At 38.9% G+C, this 14,297-nt stretch overlaps 1 protein-coding gene across 4 annotated transcripts in view; it reads left to right on the forward strand.

Moving 5' to 3' along the window:
* The window catches only part of FSTL5 (follistatin like 5), a 362,814-nt gene extending 349,083 nt beyond the window's left edge, over window positions 1-13,731 (forward strand). For all 4 annotated transcript variants that reach the window (XM_053402951.1, XM_053402953.1, XM_053402952.1 and 1 more), the window contains one exon: window positions 11,092-13,731. In XM_053402951.1, coding sequence (XP_053258926.1) covers window positions 11,092-11,794 — 703 coding nt within the window. In that variant the 3' untranslated portion in view covers window positions 11,795-13,731. The remainder of the gene's footprint in view (window positions 1-11,091) is intronic.
* The last annotated feature ends 566 nt before the right edge of the window (window positions 13,732-14,297 follow it).

Here is a 14,297-nt window from a genome sequence, read left to right on the forward strand (position 1 = left end):
GTGGTTGGTGTCATTACTTGTGCTTTAAAAGGTTCATTGATCATTCTTTGGTCAAGCAGAAACAGAACAGACTGGCAATTCCCAAAGTTGCGAGTACAAGTGGTGGCTGAGTCTCCATGATAGCAGTAACTTAGCTGAGATGCTATCCTCCTTCTCTCTGAAAATATCTCAGTGAAGCAATTAGCTTATACTGTAATGGGAATTTTTATGCACTACCAGTGAACTATATCCCATTATTCCAAATCAATGAATTCATCACCTGACTCAGTTCTCTGTGTCTGAGAAAGTTGCATGCAGCTTTATGTCTGAATAACCATACAGCATGCTAAGATTCAAAATGCATTCAACTATAGCATATAATACCCACTAGGCAACACATTACCCATGCCATCCAGAAATCAGCAGGCATCTTGCATTTAAAACTCTTCTAATTAATCATAGATATGTCAGATACATCACAAAATGAAACTCCAGTAGCGAAGCTGAAATTTAATATAGTTCATAATCATACCATCAATATATATGCTGCTGGAAGCCCTAGTTACAATTATATTACTTAACATGGATTTTAAACAAGATTTATAATAATCATAGTGCTATCCATAACAAAATTATTTCCTTAAAAACCAAGAGCAATACAATACTTGTATTATTTGCTGGATTTTTGTTAAGCAAATCTATTTTCAGCTTCTACAAGAAACATGCTCTCTCCACATTTTGGTTTTAACTGATAGAACCACCGCTCATTTGCATATACATTAGCTGAAAAGTAATCAGACCCAAAGCTGTTCATAATCTTTATCAAACAAGGGGAAAAAATGCATGTGACCAAATGGGAATTTTAATCTTCTTAATCTTAAAACCATTTTAAGCTAAAACTGCTGTGCAAAATTTAACTTGACTTAGTTTGATTGGTTTCATCCACATCACTGGAAGCACAGGTTAGGATCTACTCATGTATGTGATCATGTGAGACTTACTTCTACCCTTGGAAAGAGAAAGATGCTAGCAATTTGAGCCTTGGTACTATGGCCATGGGCCTTCTTTTATCATGAGCACTAGAAATGTGAGCAAGAAACAGAGGTCTTATCTATTTTTTAAATTGAATGCCTAGTGCTAAGTACATGCCTTTAAAATGTCAATATAATCCCCGTACCAGGTTCTGACAATTGATTTTTCGTAAAAACACAAGTTACTGATGGTCTCTTGTCAAAGCTTCACTAGATGGTCATTTATAGTTTGTGAAAAAGCCTTGGTCACCTACTGTTGTAGGTTGGGAAAGCCTCCCATAACTTTCGTACTCTGTTCAGCCTTGTGTCTGATATAAAACCCTCCCATATAGTTGTCTGTATGTCTGTAACAGAAATGGAATTATTTGTACTCTCCTTGAAGTATGTTCATACCAACAACTTTTATAGACATCATTGTGTTCCTGATACCTCTGCAATAATGACCACAGTTGTTCTTAAAACCAAATGCCATTGTTGTTACTCACTCATGTAAATGGCTCTGGTAGGCTAGACATTGAAGAAACACTAGTTTGTAAGAGTTGCTAAGAGAAGGTTATAATTAGTGGGTCAAGACTGATATAAAAAAGGAATCAACCCAGAGAAATAGGAAATGGCTTTACACCAACTTCCCTGGGGCATTAAAAAATGTTAAATGGAAGTATGAGCCACTGTAGAATTAACATTGGGTTTAGCTAAGCCAATGTAAATTGAAGAGTGTCTGAATGTGGTGGGATACAAAGAAAGCAAAGACAATTAAAGCTCAGAAGGTTGTTGTTTGCCTTTCTGAAAACCAATAATTACAGCTTTAAGAAGTTTTATCAAAATTGATTTTATTTATTTGACAAAATTTAGAAACCGCTTGATTGTAACAAAACCTCCAAGCAGTTTGCCATAAATATTAGAAGTACCCATAAAAACAAGTAATTAAAAGCATTTTTAAATCAATTAAAATCAGCAGTAAACTAAAAAAAATAAAAATGTTTTGAGCAGGTGTCAAAGAATACAGTGAAGGTTTCTGTCTGATGTCAATAGACAGGGAGCTCTGAAGCATATGCGCTGCCACACTAACAGAACAATTTCTTATTAGGTGCAGAAGGTTTTATGAATTTATTTGAAGTCACCAACAGGCTGCACTTGCAACCAATTTAGCTTTTTCAGAATGTGATTGGGTGGGGAAAATATATGTCAGGAAGCTAGAAACTTCCAGCTTTTGCATATTCCTGTCCCTTGTGCTCAGTGGAAGATGTTACTTTAACCCCACCTGTGCAAGCAGTTCCCTGCTGCTGCAAGGAAAACATGGGATAGGATGTGTTGACTGATGTCTACATATTCAGTTCCTGCAGATCTTTTCTTTTATATATATATAAGAAATGATGAGAAATTTCTCAGCTCTTTGAGTTTTGAGCAGATCTCTGCTGTCTTGCTGAATTCACACTGAGAAGAGAGATATGAATTGTCTCTCTTGATTTCTTAGTTTTCACAGTGTCTCACCTCTCTGTGTCTTCAACAAATTGTCAAAAGCAAAACTATATGTTGTTTTAAATTAGTTCTCTCAACTAAAAGAAATATCCACTTATATTTTGCATGTGTTTGACCAAAATTCCCAGTTCTAGCTCGCCCACAGGAGCTAGACTTCCCAAACCCTTTCTAATCTTCAGCACAGTATATTCTACTACTGGTTTTCAATGTCTCCTTTTCATGTTTGACACAGTGTAGTCCAGGAGAAGTCAATACAGTGCTATTCAGATGTTGTTGGACTACATCTCTCATCATCCTTGGCCATTGCCCTTGCTGACTAAGCTTGACTGGAGTTAGCTACCCCAGTCTAGTCCACTGCAATTTGTTGTCCAAAAGGGTTCATCAGTTTTTCAAGAGGAGTCCAATAATTTCACCTGCTCTGAATCTACTCTAGTTTAATCTATAGTGCTATGACCAACATCCCCATTTGAGCTTCCCTCTACCTTTACCTACATTCTTTCTTCTAACTCTGAATGTGCCTACTGTTTAAACACAGATGTATTTCACTTCTGCTTCCACATTATATTCAGATTGAAAACTATTTCTTTAGTACATTATGTGTAAATATCACTCACTCTTTTCTTCATGGAAGGCAACTAGCAATAAGTGAAGCACAGCTTAAATATTCAGAAACAATGAGCCTGATGAAGAGAAAAATGCTTTTGTCACACATTGGGTGGATAGGACACAGTTATACCAGGTTTGCTTTCTTTCGAAGGATAGTTTTATTGGAAAGCATTCTATTAAAAAACAAGTGTTTGAAGTCTACTACACAGAGCATTGTTTGTTTGGTCCATTGCTCTGTGGGACATTGGTCCCAGAGCAATATAATTCCAGAACTTCTGCATTTTAGGGGAATGTTTACTGGATGGCTCTGCAACATATTTGGCTAAGCATGGATAAATAGTTTAGACAAAGAGGCATGACTCACAATTTGCTTCATAGTGTTAAGCTTCTAGACTACTGGCATTGTAAAACTAAACAAGTAATAGTGATTTTCCCCCAGAGAGTTGTGCTACAACTAAATATCCAGGTTTGTTAGAACTCCGTGTACAGAACCTGGCACATTACCTTTTCCATCGCCCAGCCATTATTGTATACAAACAAAGTATGTGACATAACTTGTTTCCGTGATGCTTGAATTTACCCATCCCTGACCCATGTTGACAACAGTAACTGATAGGGGATGGCAAAACTCATAACATTCCACCAAGGAAGTGGAAACTCATCACAATAAAGCCAGTGAAATGTTGAAAAGCGTTCACAACAGATACACCTCAGAAGGGAAGCTTTGAAATTACTAGCCAGATATCAAGATGGTCGTGTCTTGAGAAAAGAAGAGCAGTCTAAGATGCGGCATGAGCAAAATGTGGATTTCATATTTAATATGTAATTATAAGTAGTTACTTGAAGTTTGAAATGCAAATTCTGCATGTGATTGTCTTTGTCAATGTAGAGGTCATATTTGTGGAGATCTTAACTTAATTAGATAAGTATGCACCTTAAAGTAATCTCCACTGCCAGTTAACTTATTAAGAGGCTGTAATGATCACAGACTGCCTTCTTTGATAAACTGTCTTTGGTAGGCATTATCATACGGTGCCAAAGCACCATGCACATTTATAGCACTATATCAATAAGAAATACAAATATTTCACCATGACATTCCAAAGCTTTATTCATGAATATTCCATAAGTAACTTTGATGACTATTCCTGAAAGTAACATTTCAACGAAATTACCGAGAGAAAGTCAAGGTGGATACACAATGTACCAAAACAGTGTTTTGAAGATACACCAAATGGTGAAGTGTGTGTGTGTGTGTGTGTGTGTGTGTGTGAGAGAGAGAGAGAGAGAGAGAGAGAGAGAGAGAGAGAGAGAGAGGGAGGGAGGGAGGGAGGGAGAGCATCCTTGCAATAAAGGGCACATGTTTAGCAATTTGGTCCAAATGAAACCAATTCTAGATTTCTTCCAGTATATTAGGCATTTTAGAAATCAAAATCAAAACTACATTATTGCTATTCATTTGAATCTTTGCCCAGCAGACTAAGAGACAAACTAGATGAGATGTTGTTCCTATGACAGCTTGACTGAAATGCAGACATCGGAAGTTGAAAATCTGTTAGCAATTGTAGGATATTGGAAAGGGGATGCTTAACCCTTTCCAATCAGACAGCTTTTTCTGACAAAATGCCTCCCCCCCCCACTGCTTTCACATTCACAGATGAAAAGATACTACCATTTACCCCATACAGGTGGGAAAATAGCTTGTGGGGCAATTTTGAGTAGAACAAATGTCTGACAGCACTTTGTCTTCCCAAACAGGTATCCCATTCCCCTACCCAGATACATTTCAGTAAAACAAAAATAAAAAGCCTTTAGGAGATATTACTTGGTGCTTCATCTTGTTTGTCACTAATATACTCACAAAATCAGTTCTAGACTTGACTTAGCCTAGCAGTCCTGTTGCATTTCTGAGTCACCATTAGACTTCCATTTAAACTGCTGGCACCAAATTGTCTATTCCCTGTTTACAGATTTGAAAGCAATGCTGTGCTCAAGTTCTGACAGCCTCACTGGCCAACATCAGGTGGCTATTGGACACCCCATGTTATTTATGAGGGGTGAGGAATGGTTTTCAGCCCTAGAGCCACATTCTACGATAAGCAACATGGGACATGGAATAGCAATGGGTGTGATTTTTTTCTGCACACTCACTCACATCTCTGTCCTGCATCCGTGCAGGAAGCAGGCATTATCATAATTCAAGGATACTTTTCAGCCAGTCAAAAGCTCTCAAGAAGGGTGCAGAACAGGACTCGAGAGGTGTAACCACGGATGTGTCCCAAGAGCCAGTTAGAGAGGCTTTTAGGGCCATGTTTGGCTTCTGGACCTGAGACTTACAACTTTTATATATCATTCAATACAGGAGCCTCATTTGATTGTCCTTTACTCAGACTCTGCACTCAGATTAGCATTTTGATAAGAATTTAGTTAAGACATTTAGCAGGCAAAATGGAGACTGGACCAAGTAACTGCCCGCAGCCTGTCATGTTTCACCTGCTCTAGCTCTTTTCTTTTTTAAAAAAATGTCATTACTGTTGTTCTGTAGAACAACTAATTCCCACTTTTCACTGTTTTGGATGGATGAAAGAAGGATCCGTATGCACTTGGACAAAATCGTGTTGGTGATTCTAAGCCAGGCACTATGCGTGATATTATTGCACAGGGGAGACATGAGGGTTAGACGTCTCATAAATATTAATCAGGGATTAATGAACAGTGGGAGGCCTCCGTATATCAATCTGCATGAAAGGGAAGTTTGCATTAAACATGACACTTTTTACATATAAATCACTGGGGGAAACTAAAGGCACTCTGATGTATCACTTGTTGTTCTACTAGAGACCTACTCATAAAACAGGTTTATAGTACATAAGCCGCAAGCATAATTTTATGGCACAATTATGAGTGACTGCAGGTTTTTGCCCCTAATCTTTAAAAATTAAATGCTTATGAAAGGTACTAGATTAACGGCTCTGAAAACCTGAAGCCTTCTATTCAAACTACAGCCTGAAGATTAGACAGCCTTGGAGATACTTTCCTAAAGAATCTGGCTTAACTCCCTTTGACTGTGATAGGTCTCTGCCACTTTAATCACTGACTGTTCTGTTTTAAGATTGTGTCCATGAAGGGGACAATTTAGATTCACCTTTGTGCAGGGGATATTTTTCTCTGAGGAAATAAGAATCAATACATATCTTACAGGTTGCTCAGATGTCAGCCCTTGGCAAGAATGTTTGCTCACTAATGACCGAGCGCAAATGCTAAAGGCCACTTTTCTGAGGGAAATTATAGGACTTGTTGCCAGCTTCTGATCTATCAACAAAGTGCAGGCATTTCCCTGTTTAATTGCTGGACTAAAATGTGAGTCTGAGTGGCTGGCAGGGCTTTTTACTGACACTTTGCTGATACCTCATTTGCCGTTTGTGTGGAATTATAGAATTGTAGTGTTCCAAGGGACCCCAAGGGTCATCTAGTCCAACCGTCTGCAATGCAGGAATCTCAGCTAAAGCATCCATGACAGATGGCCATCCAGCCTCTGCTTAAAAACCTCCAAGGAAGGAGAGTCCACAACCTCCCAAGGGAAACTGTTCTACAGTCATACCTCGGGTTGAATGTGCTTCAGGTTGAGCGCTTTCGGGTTGCGCTCCGTGGAAACCTGGAAGTAACGGAGCACATTGCTTCCGGGTTTCACCGCTCGCACATGCACAGACGCTCAAAATGATTTCATGCGCATGTGCGGAAGCAACAAAATGCAACCCGCGCACGTGCAGCTGCGCCATCGCGTCTTACGCTCCATTCAGGATGTGAACGGGGCTCCGGAATGGATCCCGTTTGCATCCCGAGGTACCACTGTACTGTCAAACAGCTCTTACTGTCAGAAAGTTTTTCTTGATGTTTAGTTGGAAAGAGTTCACTATAAAAATAAACCCTCAACATACATGAACACAGGCTATCTAAGAAGAGATAGCCTTACTTTATATTATAGAAAGGCTTAATTTTAAGGGGAGCGGGTGATGATACTCACAGTTACATACATGTAAAAAAACCTGGAAGTTCAACATTTTATGTTCAGTTTGATCAATTGAATTAACTTTCTGCAAAATCATAACAGATGCAGGATAAATTCTCCTCTTCCATTGAACTTTGGCCCCGTGGCAATATTTTAAAACATTTATATGGCTTAAAGAAGACATTTGGATCTGGTAGTCCTTACTCAGAAGAGATAATGAGCTCTGATGATCCATTAGTTTGAATTTCTTTGGTGTTTGGCCATACACAATCTTGTAATAAATCATTCAGGAAAAGGTCACCCATTTTCTTCCTCATTGTGTTAGTACTGTCAAACGTTCTTAGGTTATGCAGCAACTATGCATTCTTTATCTGGAGAAAGTGAAATTAGATAGGACTCCATTATATAAGGCATAGCACCATGATGTATGTTTCATTAGCCATCCTTTCCTTTATTTGTTAAATCACCCTTCACATTTCTAGCATGCTTTAATTTTTCTGCATTGCAGCAAACCACATTCTTTTTGAGATGGAGCAAAGAAGAGTTCCTTCAGTCGGAATCATAAGCAGATATTAAAAATCAGTATGTACTCAGTCAGTCTATTCCACCTTCTCATCCCTGCCTCACTATCAGCCTTATTGGTTGTTAATCCTATTAACCTGCTGGTGCTATTTGTCAGGCTTTCCAGATATACTGTATTAGCAAGTTACATCAAGAAAACTTGGCATTGAGGATCAAAGGGTTGGAGAGGGGGGTGACATTTAGAGATGTGCCAAAGCATGCTGCTAAGAAAAAGCCTGAAAGCTCCACTTGTGTCGTAGTTAAGAATACTGTAATATTGTTTTTCTGCAAGGGTATAAAATATTGAAGGTGTCGTGTGTACAATACAGTATTTAATGATAACCAGAGCTATTGTGTGAGTGTGTGTTTAAGAATTTGAATACTGTTGAGTTGAAATTAGTAAACAAGTTGTATCATTTAAAATCTCGGAGCACAGTCTCTCCAGCTATACACTAGAACAGTTCCTTATGAGAGCCAAGGTAGTCCTTTAAAGGTAAAGGGACCCTGACCATGAGGTCCAGTCGTGGCCAACTCTGGGGTTGCAGCGCTCATCTCGCTTTATTGGCCAAGGGAGCCGGTGTACAGCTTCCAGGGCATGTGGCCAGCATGACTAAGCTGCTTCAGGCGAACCAGAGCAGTGCACGGAAACGCCGTTTACCTTTCCACCGGAGCAGTACCTATTTATCTACTTGCACTTTGGCGTGCTTTCAAACTGCTAGGTTGGCAGGAGCAGGGACCGAGCAACGGGAGCTCACCCCGTTGCGGGGATTCGAACCGTCAACCTTCTGATCGGCAAGTCCTAGGCTCTGTGGTTTAACCCACAGCGCCACCCGCATCTCAGGTAGTCCTTTAACAGCCATCAAATATCAGCCTCTGACTACACACTCACAGAGCTGAATACTTTGCAGTGTGTCTGACCAGCAGCTGGGGTGGAAGCCTGTGTAGTAATATCCAGGAGTCCTGCTCCATTTCTGCTCAGCTTTATCATGCTTGTCTCATATTTTCTGAAAACCTCCACATAGTCAATTTCCTTGGTTCTTATGCCTAAAGGTACTTTGAAAACGAAACAATTTAGGCCTTAATAGTTGGGAGGTGTAATCCTAAATCATTATGATGAGAAGGATTGGAATAATAGCAATGAGCATTGAATTCATGTTCAAGGGGGAGAAAGAGAATGAAATGAACTAAAATATCTGAGATGTACTGCATGCTCCCATTGAAGCTGTGTATCTATTCTGGTTTAAGCAACAGTTAATTGATTTTAAAACTGCATATACGATATCTCGCTGGAGTTATGCACATCCAGAATAGTGTACCATTTCCTCTTAATCACATGGCAAAAAATATATTCCAATTAAACTTCATAGGTGGCTTTGATGTATGTTGTTCTACTTGGGAACTGAATTATAATTGCAGAGAAGCTATAGCCTTCACCAGCAACTTGATAAGAAGAATTTGTGACTTGGGAGTGTTTCATCACTTGATGACTGCAGTACACAGTGGTAACTTGCATCTGTAAATAGGTTATCTCGGTTAACACTACCAACATTTTCTCTTCCATCTCCTCAAACAAATTGCTTTTCATTGGAATCGGTTCACACTTTAAGCTGCTCAGCTTCATTAAGTATAACTATACATTAATCTGATATAAGTTATACACTTCCCTGAGCACCCTCTCAATCCAGGTGGACCTTTTTGGTAGTACCACACTCAGCTATTTCAAATGTATCCCTATCGTGTTTTATGACTTCCTTGATATTGTATGTGGGCTGGAACTGGTCTGTGACCAAAATAATAAAATTCAATTCAATTCACTCAGCTATGGTATGTTGTCCCCAAGGGAGCTTGACAGGCCCCACACTGTTGTACTTTTGGCTTTAGGCTAAGCCTTTGTGTTGTCCTTCCTGGCCTTTTAAGATCATGTTAATTTAATCCCTTTGGCAAAGTTGATTGTTCTAAGCTCCCATTTTTGCTGCTTGTGTTTTAAACTACTGTGAGATCCGTATTGTAATTTGTTGTTGGGGTTTTCTTTGTATTTTATCAATGTCCAGTCAGGGTGGGGCGGAGAGCAGGTGGGGGCATGGCTGGTGCCCCCTGGGGTGTGTGATGTGCATCCTGGGGGGTGTGGCGCCGCGCGTGTCCAGAGGGGTGCCGCGATGGCACCCTACTGGAATAGTGGTGCCGGGGGCAGTTTGCTCCCTGCACACGCCTGTTCCTCCGCCAGTGTGTCCAGTTCTACTTTCAAGTGTTGGTTTTACCATTTTAAACCCTAAACTGATGTAGACAAGGTTATTTAAAAGGCCAGCTTCTCCTTTACCTCTTTGAACCTTAAGACTCTCTTCAGAGGCCCTGCTGCAGGTAGCCACCAGGGAAAGAAAGTTTTTCAGTAGTGGCACCCAATTATGGAACAGACTCCTAGGGAGGCTCACAGGGTGCCATCTTTATGATTCTTTGTGGCACCCGGTGAAGACATCCCCAGGTAAGCAGCTTATATAGTCAGGGCATCTCAAGTTTTAAATCTTTCCCCTTTTTAATATATAGAAGTGTTGTGTGTTCTGTTTATGCTGTATTCATTTAGTTTTATTTAATATTTTATTTTCTATTTACTTTTTTATTGTAAGCTGTTGAGAGAACTTTGTGGGGATGCCATATAAGTACATAAAATAAATAATTTGGTTGGTTTTTGTAAGATTCACTGTGGACTTTTAAATGTGCTGTTGTGTTGTATGAGAAACCTACATATGAGGTGACTAACAAGTACAGTATCATTAGCAGGATTTGAGTAAAAACTTACAATTAACAAAATGAAATATAGAAATTAGAAAGATGATGTAAAAATGATAAGAGCGTAATAACATTTAATTTAAGGAGTTTAAAATTAACATACAATAATGCAAACAGAAGTTAATATGTTTGAAAACCAGAAGACGAAGTTGAGGGAAGTCATAGGGGGGAGGGGAAAATTTGGGAATTGTATTTATTTTTGTTATTTGATACGATGTTAATATAATAAAAATGTAAAATTCAATAAAAATTATTTTAAAAACAACAAGTACAGTGGAACCTCAGTTGTCGAACATTTCGGCTTTTAAATGCCGACAACCCGGAATGGAATGCTTCCGTTTTCGAACACGCCTTGAAAGTTGAACGGCTTCCGAGGTGCGTTTCTCCATTTTTTCAATGGAATTTGCTGACCAGCATTGTACCTCGGTTCAGAAGTCGAACAGTCTTCCGGAATGGATTACATTCAACAACCGGGGTTCCACTGTATTTTTAAAGAGGCATATGATAACCAGATCTCAGATATAAGCAAGGTTTACATGTAGCTCTTTGTGGAGATCTTTAAGCACTGCTTGCATTTGATTGTATATACTATACTGTGGATTTCCCCCCCTTTGATTTTGTTTTTTGTCTCATTACTTTTAGGTTTGGATTTATTCTTCACAAAGATGAGCCTGTGCTCCAGAAAATAGATCTTGAAACTATGTCGTACATCAAGACAATTAGTTTAAAGGATTACAATTGTGTTCCAAAGTCTCTGGCTTACACACACCTTGGAGGATATTATTTTATCAGCTGTAAGCCTGACACCACAGGAGCTGTCCCACCGCAGCTTATAGTGGACGGTGTTACTGACTCTGTCATTGGATACAATGGTGATGTAACAGGAACTCCATATATCTCTCCAGATGGTCACTATCTAGTCAGCATTGATGATGTGAAAGGTCTCATGAGGGTCCAGACCATCACAGTTAGAGGAGAGATACAGGATGCCTTTGACATCCACACCAACTTGCACATATCTGATGTAGCTTTTCAAGCATCATTTACTGAAGCCCATCAATATAATGTATTTGGTAGCTCCAGCACACAAACTGATGTGCTTTTTGTAGAATTGTCCTCTGGCAAGGTGAAGATGGTGAAGAGTCTTAAGGAGCCTCTCAAGCCGGACGAATGGCCGTGGAACAGGAAGAACCGCTTAATTGAAGGCAGCGGGCTCTTTGGTCAGTACCTGATGACGCCTTCTAAGGAATCCTTGTTTATTCTGGATGGACGGCTGAACAAGCTGAATTGCGAAATCACTGAAGTTGAGAGAGGAAACACAGTGATTTGGGTTGGAGAAGCATAAGGAACCATGTTAGATAACAGCCGAGTGAATAGTTTTACAGTACATTGCACTTAACTTCATCCTCTAAATTGTCACTGTTTTGTTTTGATTGTGTTTTTTTCTTTTTTTAAAAAAAGTTAGACCCTTCTGTACATGTTGTGTGGCTGACTAAAATGCAATTTTGGTGATATAAAAAATGCTGGAATTGTGAGCAAACATTTTGTGTACTTTTGATGACCTCCTTAGGGTGATTTGGCCAATTGGTGAAAATATTAAATGTTTAAGGGACCCTCTACACATGAGCCATGTGTTGACAAAATGATGCCACATTTTAAAATGAAGGCTTTTCTTTTTTTAAAGGGGGGGGGTCATGTCGACTTAATCCTATTCATTGAAATGTTAGGGTACACTCTACGTACAACTTTAGATTTATTTTTTTTAACTGAAGCATTTTGTCCTGCCCTGTCCACTATTTAATCTTTTTGTGCCTTGAAGGGAAATGTCTCACAAGGAAAGAGAAGCCTGGGAAACATGTAATTGTATTCCCATTGTGGCTGCAGGCTTTCTTTTTCCCTGAAAAGAAGCTTTTGATATCTCAAGTTTTTCATCTCCATCAGGTTGTAAAGCATGGTTTTTTAAGACAAAGGAAAAGTATATTTGCAACATCTCTTGTGTTGTCATTTTTTATTACTGCAGTTTGAGGATATGATTTTTATTTCAAGTTTCAGTTGAAATTCTGTTAACTGCTCATAGAACTTTGACCCCTCTTTTTTTGTAGCAGAGTTAGGCAATTATCTCCTCACCTCTAAAAGACTTGCATCAACAGAGAGTTTTGGTTCTATGAAAGAAAAAATGTCATGCGTATCTTCTTAGAAAGACATGTTTTGTCTAACTACCAATACCAAGAAAATTCACTTACACTGGCAAAAAAAACTGTTATTTTTTAAAAAACTAATTTGTTACTAGAGGTGCATTTTTAAGGAATCTGTATATCAGTGGAACGAAAAAGGTGGAGATTAACAGCACAATCCTGTACATGTCTAAGCCCTATTGAGTTCAGTAGTCCATACTCCCAGATGTGTGTAGGGTTGCAGCGTCAGACGATGTTTCTAAGCTTCTTAATGGAAGTAAAAGGTCTATTGAAATCAATGGGACAAACCTATAAGTAAATATGTTTAAGATCACTTTGCTAGATGCTAGAGCCTCTACATGTACATTGTTTGTCAAATACCTGATTTTCCTCAACACTTTTAATAAAGCTCAGTAAATTTTCTATCCTGCGCCTCCCATTAGATCACTATTGCAAGGTGTTGTCTTTATTATTTCTTTTTGTTTAACGAATTACTGCTCTAGTTTCGAACATTGCTTCTACATCTATATAAGGATAATAAAGGTTCTAAAATTTAGAATCATTGTAGCCACTAGAATGAGGAAAAAATGAGATCTGCACTCAAAGTTAGCAGTAAAAAAATTCTTCAGATTTTCAGTAACAATAGGTGGTTTTGATTTTTTTAAAAGAATGTGTTTCTTTAAATAAAGCAGGCTTTTCAACTGACATCTGTTTATTCAATGCAGTCAGAAGTTTTATTCTAATTCTACCCTAATGTGTAAAGCTGCTTAAAAATTTGAAATTTTCTAGCATTGTATTTTCTTGTGTGTAATTAGCATTCTGCGCTGTGATACAGTAGAATTCTCTTTAGCTTAAGAAAACTGGCAGATTTAATTGAATAAAAGAATTGACTTACATTTATACCTACTGAATCCTTTTAACAATTTTTTCCCATTGTGAGCAAAAAAAAAAAAAAAAATCCCCACCACTGCCATGTAAACTGTTTGTTATTCAATGATTTACAGTCATCCGTTTCTTCTACATTATTTTCTTCTCTATCTTACACCATGTGGATGTTCTGTATGTAGAAAATGCTTGATAACGGAGAATAAACCCCTTACATTTTAAATGTTCTCGCCTTCAGTTGATATGACAACAAATATACTTCTCTTTTCTTATAAGAACCACAGGAGATTGTAATGAAATTCTGTGAGGCAGGGGTAGAGTGGGGAGATCCACCTTCTTTACAGCAGATGACACTGTCAATCTTAATCTCTCTCTTTTTGATTTGCTTACCTTCATTTATCTTGATTTCAGCTAAGCAATATTTTGGTTACCGACTGGGTTTGATGTGTGCTACTGTCAGATGGATTCGCAGATGGTTGGAAATGTGTACTCAAAGAGTGTTCATCTGTACCATATTGGCCCGAATATAAGACACACCCACAAATAAGCCACACCTTTAAAATTTGGGGGGGGGAGAGAAAAAAAGACAATACCCGAATACTAGCCACTCCCTTAAAATTGGAGAGAAAAAGAAAAAAGTCATGGTGATTAGCCAGCGCTGACGCTTTTTTGGCACCTTAATCGCTCTGACGCTCAAACAACCAGTGGGTTGGGGGGTGGCACCGGTGCACGGCGACCCGCTCCCCAAACCGGCGCCAGCACTCGGTTCAGAGCACACTGCACACCCAC

This window comes from Podarcis raffonei, chromosome 9, assembly GCF_027172205.1.
Source record: "Podarcis raffonei isolate rPodRaf1 chromosome 9, rPodRaf1.pri, whole genome shotgun sequence".
NCBI classification, from domain to species: Eukaryota; Metazoa; Chordata; class Lepidosauria; order Squamata; family Lacertidae; genus Podarcis; species Podarcis raffonei.